Source organism: Erithacus rubecula, assembly GCF_903797595.1.
Source record: "Erithacus rubecula genome assembly, chromosome: 1".
Taxonomy (NCBI): Eukaryota; Metazoa; Chordata; class Aves; order Passeriformes; family Muscicapidae; genus Erithacus; species Erithacus rubecula.
Window position 1 is genome coordinate 72,634,887 of NC_136658.1, and position 8,186 is coordinate 72,643,072.

At 46.9% G+C, this 8,186-nt stretch overlaps 1 protein-coding gene across 1 annotated transcript; it reads right to left on the reverse strand.

Annotated features, from left to right (window-relative positions):
- Nucleotides 1-540: 540 nt before the first annotated feature.
- CCNA1 (cyclin A1) lies at nucleotides 541-6,953 on the reverse strand. Its single transcript, XM_079317787.1, has 8 exons — nucleotides 6,554-6,953; nucleotides 4,962-5,205; nucleotides 4,616-4,737; nucleotides 3,711-3,934; nucleotides 2,877-3,081; nucleotides 1,914-2,027; nucleotides 1,128-1,261; nucleotides 541-809 (listed from the first exon to the last, which is right to left on the reverse strand). The coding sequence occupies exons 1-8, from the start codon at nucleotides 6,683-6,685 to the stop codon at nucleotides 758-760; spliced, it is 1,227 nt and encodes a 408-aa protein (XP_079173913.1). The 5' UTR covers nucleotides 6,686-6,953; the 3' UTR covers nucleotides 541-757.
- Between the last annotated feature and the right edge of the window lie 1,233 nt (nucleotides 6,954-8,186).

The window sequence follows — 8,186 nt, forward strand, 5'->3', positions numbered from 1 at the left end:
CTGATACTTAATATGTCTGCTGAATTGCATACTGGTGTCAAGTGTTAAACCTATTCTTGCTTGGAAACACATAATGCACGGTACAGATCACTCTCTTAAGAAGCAGTAAGCCCTGGAAATTTTAAACTCTTTCAGTACAAGCACACCTCAGACTTACCATTTAGATGACTGGATTATAGCTCCCTACATGTTAACCAATATGACCAGCTACTTTGGACAGGGGCTGTGTTTGAGAGTACAAGGTTTGTTTGGATGTGTGTTTTTTTCTCAAAGCATTACCTAACAAATAACTGACAGTAGGACACAAGACCAAGCAGCAGCTCAGGCTAAGACAGCTAATAGTTAATTCTGTCCCATCACCCTCCCTTCACACATGATCACCAGTGCTCTAGTGACATGAGAGGTCACTCAGACAGGTTTGTTATAACACCACCATAACAAAACAACAAACAAACCAACAAAAAAAAAAAAAAACCCTGCAAAATTAATTCCACTCACTGTTACTGCAGGTATTAACTGGAGTCAGAAGATTCACAGAAGTAGAGTGTAATAAGACATTTATTAAAAGTGCTGTCAGTTACGTTAAGAGCTATAGTCTAATACCTATTTTTAAAAAAGCATCTCATTAAACAATATTAGCTTAAAAACCATTCTGAACACTATGGTTACAGACACATGACCCACAGTGCTCTATGAAATGTTAGCCCAGCTTTGTTGATTGGGACACAGTTATCTTCAAGTCCAGGATCCACAGTGTCTAGCGTAGAGGAAGAACTGCTGGCAGCTCCAAAAGAGACACCTGCAGGTACCTGGAATAGAAATGCAGGGACTACAGATATTGGCTTCAGATTTGTCAGCTGAACTATCACCTGATTGTGCAACACATTTGAGAAGTTTCATCCTTCAACATTGCAGACAAAGTTGTTATCCAATGCATCTCCATACTCATGTATTAATCACTTTTCTGGTCAGAAAAGTTTTCCCCTCAAGGTGCTGATAGAGGCTTCTGTTTCAGAACTAGAAGCTGACAGCTATGAGAGAGCTACAGCAGTCACAGCCCAAGCTGGAAAACCAGAGTCATCCTGTGCTTACAGCCATCCAAGACACTGGCATACAGGTTTACTTACTTGGGGTGCTTATACTTCTGCTTAATAGCTTGCAGCTGGCAATGGGGAGCATCAAGGCATGCTTTGTGCAGGTCAGTCAGGCAAGGCACTATCTCTCTTAATGAATATCCAGTAAATGCAGCAAGTGTTTCTGGCTGGTCAGATGAGAAAAAACAGTGTTACTCTATTGTAGTCAGCAGTCATCTAGAAGATGGGTTTCATACAGAAGTAGAAACTCTTTTCATTATATCAGAGCTCACTCAGGTTCTTTAAGTATGAAAAATATTCTGTTGTATTGTACCATCAGTTTCACTCTAGGTTTTCCTTAGTGCCAGAAGATCTGACAAGCTCCTCTGCTCTAAGCATGTGCATCCATTGCATCTCTTCTGGATCTTACTCTGTACTAAAGCTATTCCTCCAAAACACAGCTGTAAGGTCTACTAAGGCTTGTGGTAAAGCAGCCACACAGTGAAATCACTCAAGTAGTCACATTCAGTTCCCTCCTTTCTCCCAGAAATACCCTGAATTGTATCTGCGGGTGTAATTTTGGAGATTTGTGAGGCCTTTGGTACAGCCTTGATGTGAGCAAGACAGTAAAACCCCTTCCATTTCAGAGGAGGCATGATATTTCATGTTTACTTAACAGTCATTTACCAGGAAGTCTTATTTACTCAAGAACAGCTACTCATCCTAGGATTCCAGCCTTTAGAACAACAGACTTTGAAGCTACTCCTCCTCCTTCCCAGCTCAGTTCTAACAATAACAAAATGCTTGAGCTATTCATTAACACACTGTTGTTGCTCTTACCCAGAAAGATCTGTTGACTGTATAGTTTGCTAAACAGTAGGCTGCTGCAGCAATTTGTGAAGGAAGGTACTTCAGAAGAGGATCAGCTTGAAGGAGACTCAGCTCTGCAAGATACTGAACAAGAAAACTCAAGTTTTTCAAAAAGAATCAACCTAGCTGGTACAATCAGTCCAACACAGCAAGTATTAAGGCTCAGCAATGGTTTCAGTATGATGCACAAAAGCATAAACTGCATATCTAGTGAGGAGAAATTAGCATTCTAATCCTTACAGATCTTACAAAAGATCCTTTATAATGTTTAAGAAGAGACAGAAAGACCACATTTTGCTAAAGTCTAACCCATCTACTCTAATCTGAAGTTCTGGTTCCATTATCAGATCTGACTCTATTTTATAGGTAGAGACACAGAAAAGACAATTTTCATAAAAATTACAGACACTTCCCATCTCCTAAGGCTCTTGTTTATATAGGTAGACCCCACTTGAACATCAGGGATAAATGGACAGCTCTGAAAAGCACAGTATGGGCTCTGTTGGAGTAGAGTCATTGTACAATCCCACACCCTTTGAGAGAAGCAGGTGATCAGATGTTTTACAGCAATTTTGCTGTTTCTAAGCATGGTTGCCTACTTCAGGCAACTCCCATGCAGCTATGCAGATATATTCTGTGTCATTGTGAAGAAATATGCAGTAGCACCAAACCCAGGACAGATTTGCTACACAGGCACTGTTGAAAAAACCACCAGATTTTTACCACCTAATTGCCTAGTCAGTGAATTATCCCTGACCAAACAAGACAGACTAAACCCAGGATTTCCATGAGCCATCCATCCAGAACTCTCAGCACACAAGCCACTGCTGAACATGCAGTTTTAGGCCTGTTGCAGACAGTTTCATGAAATGCATGTAGTTTTCCTTTAAGGATCACTTCTTCCTCCTCAGTCCCAGAAGGCAGAGTCCATACCCTTGCAAAGTTCTCTGTCCTCATACAGATTCCATGCCTCTGAATATACTGAAGGAGGAACTGGTTGATGGTTGGGGCTGTTAGGTCAAAACCCAGCACTTTGAGAAGCAAGTGTTCCATTCTTAGCAGCTGCTTCTTTGTGTACGTATCATCTGTTATATAGACAAATTCATCCACATCTGGTGGGTAGATCTCTTCGTACTTCCTGAAAAAGAGATATAGAAGCCACATTTGTCAGTTTTGAGGTTATAGTAAAAGAAATCTTTGTGCTGGACCCACACCAGGATGAGAACATGACATTACTAAAAGTTGTGGAAAGCTCTAATTTTACTTGTTCCTCCAGGCTAGCTAGCAATTTAGTTTCAAATTTAGGCAAATATGCTTAGAGGAACTCCGAGTCATCAGTCTAGACAAATAAGACACTCACATTGCTAGCTCTTAACAGCAAGCTTTTAGTGGGGAAGTCTCAGTAACACAGCATACTCCAGACAAACACACATGCACTCCTAAGATGTACAGCTTACCTTGTTCTAGTTAGGCCAGGTTAAAGGCTAACTGTAGATTGCAACTGAGTCTATTATAGCCTTACAGGCTGGCAGTTAAATGCTGTACTTCTTCTGCTATTGTGTTTATGGTTACAAGTATTCCCCACTACAGTTCTTCACATTCAACATTAAATGTTTAACGCCAATAGTACCAAAGGAGGCCAGGTTGCTAATCTTGAGACATCATGAAAAACAACTTACTTATGCAACCTTCCTTCAAATTACACTACATGACTAAGCCCAGAAATCGGCTTCAGATCACCAAGACTTCAGAAGACGAAACACTTACGACGCCAGAAGAATCGCCGCTGTTCCTACAAGCTGTAACTTCCCTCTGAGAACTGACATGCAGGAAAGAAACCTGTCAAGGAAGTTCACTGCCAAGTACAAAGTCTCTGTCCGAAGTTTATACTCTTCCCCTACTTCCACCAGCCAGTCTACCAGAATGGCACGCATTCCTGTTGTGATATCAGGCTGCTTCTTCATGTAGTAGGGCTTGGGCCTAAATCTTACCTGTTTGGAAAGAGTTGAAGGATCAGGATGATCACTTTGAAGAGAACCATGGATGGCTGAGCTGATGAATATTCTTTATACTTACACTAAAAGGAGCAGGGGTTGTCCCACTCTTATTAACTGTAAGTATCAATTACAATTATTGTGCTAGTGGTAATTATTCCCAACTAGTGGCATCTCTAGAGAGTCATATTTCTACACTGAAGAGACAGATTGATGCCACAGTATTGGCAGGAGACTAGTGGAACACTTCCTGGACTCTGGACAACCTTTGCCACCAAATAACTGAGCCATTCAGAAGGACCTGAAAATGACCCAATCAGTATCCCCACTTCTTCCTATCTGGAGACTGTACTTCACTGCTCTGACCTCTGACACAAGGTAGGTAAAACTACTGCTATAGCCAGAGAGATATCAGTGAGATCACATCGAACTGCTTTAGCATTTTTTCAGCATTCTTCTCCTATTTGCAAGAATTCTTCATACCAAACAGTCAAGAGATGCTCTCATCATAGGAAATAACAGGGATGCATTAATCCTGAAAGAATTTACCACTGACTATATGCCTTAAGAAATTTTTTTACTATTTACTTTCTCTTCTTTCTAGTTCAGTGGCAGCCTTGGATCTCTGCAATATTACAGCCTACCACAGATACCTATAAGCTTCTCACAGCAACTTACTTCAGCCTCTCGGAGGTACTGATGAATGTCTTCTGCATACTCTCCCACAGCCAGAGTTACAACATCTTCCATGTGATCCTCTGGCTGGGATTGGAAGGATGTGTCCACTACCATAGGAGAGCCTAACAGGTAATAGGAAGCAGCAAGACATTTGTAGAATTAATCTCTTGACTTTCTCTTGCTAATTTTAGCTCAGAAGTGTTGCCCCTCTTGTAGACACAATCCAAGTTAGCTTGTAGTGTTATTTATTGTAACATAAGCTACTCACTAGCTTACAATTCACAACTCATAACCACCCTACGTGTGGTTGTCCTATGGACACCATCTGAGTAGTAACAGGAGTTACCTGAACTCAGATCCAGCAGCCGGTGAATACTGGATGTCATTGCACTGGTATCCAGTTCACAGTGGCTTAATTCCAGCTCTTCAGACACTTGGCAGCTGTAGTTTTCTTTATCTTCTGGGTCATCTATGTAGATAGCAAAACCTTGCTTTGATGCAGCACTGATCGTGAAATTGGGTACTTCATCTTTTCTAAATGAAGGGATGGTGTTTTCAAAGCCAGAGAAGCGCTTGATAACAGCTGCACCCTGAAGCAGAGCACACAGTAACGCTGTGGGAGAGCAACTCAAGAGGAAAACAGTGTCAGTTGTTTACAAAGAGAAAATTACTTTCCTTGTGTAACAGACACCAGTAACAAAAATTCATAGGAAAAGCCACCAACTACATTTGGTGCACCAACTTGTTGCCACTTGTTGCTATCTTACTGTGACAGACTCCTCACAGAATGAATGAAGAGTAGTAAAAGTCAGGAAACCGGTGGAACAGCATCATATTCAGTGCCTCCCAGCAAGGAGAACGAGGGTGCTGCTCAATTCCAATGGGGCTGGGAAGCGTAGTCTGCTCCACAACCAGTTCTGGCAAGGAGCAGTTGCAAGTGCAGCAAGTTAACAAAAGTGCTCAAGCACTGCAACAGATTTAGGAAGGATTGCACCACCAAAAAAAAACTTCAAGCAGAGTTTAAAAATGAAGTTTGAATTTTCGAGCTTAAGCATTGCAACCCATAGGACTAGATGGGACGAGGCTACAATCCTTCACACCATCTACTGCCAGTAAGCCATAACCTGAGTTAGGGGCTTTACACAGCCAAAACCAAGAAGAGTTTGTGTACACATACCAGCTGCTGTTTAAGGTCAGGACAGTAATATTGTCCCTGCCCCACTAGCAGACTCAGGAGGGCTCAAGGGACAGAAAGGCAGAAAAAAGACATGCCATTAACATGAACTTCTTGACGCTCTGGCACGCCGAACTGGGCATGGCTAGCCACGTAGCAATGAGAGTGGACAACGGACAGCCCTTCCTTAAAGCACCCCTTACCCCGTGGGGAATACGCAGTCGAGTAGTGTCCCTTCCTTCCACCATGAATTATTTACACAGGGTGCTTCCACGGGGAAACACCCATGGGCTAGGACTGAGCGGTTACCAGCAGGGTTTCTCGGGAAACTCACGCTTAAGCGCTGGAGCCCGAGTCACCTTCTGGCCCCGCCGGCAGCCGCGAGGCAGGTGCGCGCACCGTGCAGCCGGCGGGCAGCCCCGCCCGGCCGGGAGCTGAGCCGGGCAGCTCATCCCGGGCAGCCCCGCCCGGCCGGGAGCTGAGCCGGGCAGCTCATCCCGGGCAGCCCCGCCCGGCCGGGAGCTGAGCCGGGCAGCTCATCCCGGGCAGCCCCGCCCGGCCGGGAGCTGAGCCGGGCAGCTCATCCCGGGCAGCCCCGCCCGGCCGGGAGCTGAGCCGGGCAACTCATCCCGGGCAGCCCCGCCCGGCCGGGAGCTGAGCCGGGCAGCTCATCCCGGGCAGCCCCGCCCGGCCGGGAGCTGAGCCCGAGCAGCTCAGCCCGGACTCTGCGGGCAGGGCGGCTGTGCCGCGGGCAGCGGGCTCACCTGGCCGCCGTGCCGCGGCTGCTGCCCGTTCTCCGTCAGCACCCCCAGCACGGCCCGGCCGCTGCTGCTGCGGAGGACAGCGGGGCAGGACTCCCGCCGCCCCGCACGGCTGGTCTCTCCGCTGCGATGCATCGCCCCGACGTCCGTACCTTTCGGAGGAGCGAAAAAACCCACAGAAATAAAACGAAGTCGTGGGTAGGAGGGTGGGGGGGAGGGTTAATTATAATTAAAAAAAAAAAAAAAAAAAATTCCTCCGAACGATCACAGGTGCGCCCCGGGCAACGCGTCCCACCCGCCCGCCCCGCAGGATGAAGAGTGGCCCACCGCGCCCGGCTCCGCTCGCCACCAGCCCACGGAAGGGTCCGAGCACCGCGCACCGCCCGGGCCGCCCGCCGCCCCTATGTAGGCGCGGCCGCTGGAGGCGGCGGCTGTTGGCCGCGGCCGGTTGGGAGCCCGGCGGCTCAACCCCCGGCGCGCCGCCCCGCCGGCCCCGCCAGCCCCGCCGGCCGCGGGTCGCCATGGTGACCCCGGCTGGGCCCGGCCGCGCCGCCTCGGCCCGCCCCGCGCGGCCGGGCCCGTGCGCCAACCCGGCCCGCAGCCAGCGCGGAGAGCGCAGCGGTTCGTTCACTCGAGCCGCCTGTGTGCATAGTGCCACCGGCAGCACGAGTGCCCCGTTTGTGGGAACGCTGTGGCCGCCCTGGGGAACACGATTAGGTTTTTGAAACGATCTTGGCAAACTGGAGAAATATTGGGGAAAATCAGGATGCTCCTGAAGCACTAGTGCAAGACTAGAGCCGGTGGAACAGCCAGGTAGGTTGCAGCTCTGTGAAGAAGAATCAGGAGGTTGCAGTGAACCTCAGCCTGAGCGTGATTCCCCAGGGTCATCCATGGCTGTCCGAGCAGGATCCAGCGGGGGTACAGCCTATGTGGCACATGAGCCCTCTGAAAGTTCATAGTGAAGACAAGAGAGCAAGAACTACAGCAGCCAAAACCACAACATGAGATTTAGCTTAGATACCGGAATTGTGATGACCCAAAAGAGACAGCGTGGGAATTTCAGAATTTCCCTTGTTGCAGATTTTTAAGACCAAATTAAAGAGAATTTTGTCACAACTCTCTGTGCTTTGACAGTGATGATACTTTTTGAGATGCTCTCCAGGGATTGAAATGTAGAAGCTAGGACCCAAAATTTGGATATATCAAGCAGGACCTTATGCCAGAATTGTTTTTTGCCGTTCTTGTGATCCGATCTGCATTATTAGACTGTATTTTTTCTTCACGCTTTTCTCGCATTTATTTTTTTACTGACTCACTCTGAACCCCCAAAAAGCAATTTACCATTAGGAGCAAGTGGTATATCTGAAGGTGAAAATGTTACCATTGGTCATGACACACTATTTTTCCTTTTGGATGGGAGGGGCTCCATGTCCCTGCAGCAACAAGGTTGTAAGCAGGTAGTTGCTACAGTGTCACAACTACACGTGTGGGCAAAGGCAAGTCAGGGGAACAGAAGATTAGCCTGTACATCCATGTTCTCTTTCTTTAATTTCTAACCCCCAGGTCTGCACAAGGAACACTTCACTTGGAGCTAGTTAAAGTTATAAAGTTATATCTAGTTATTTTCATGCCAAGT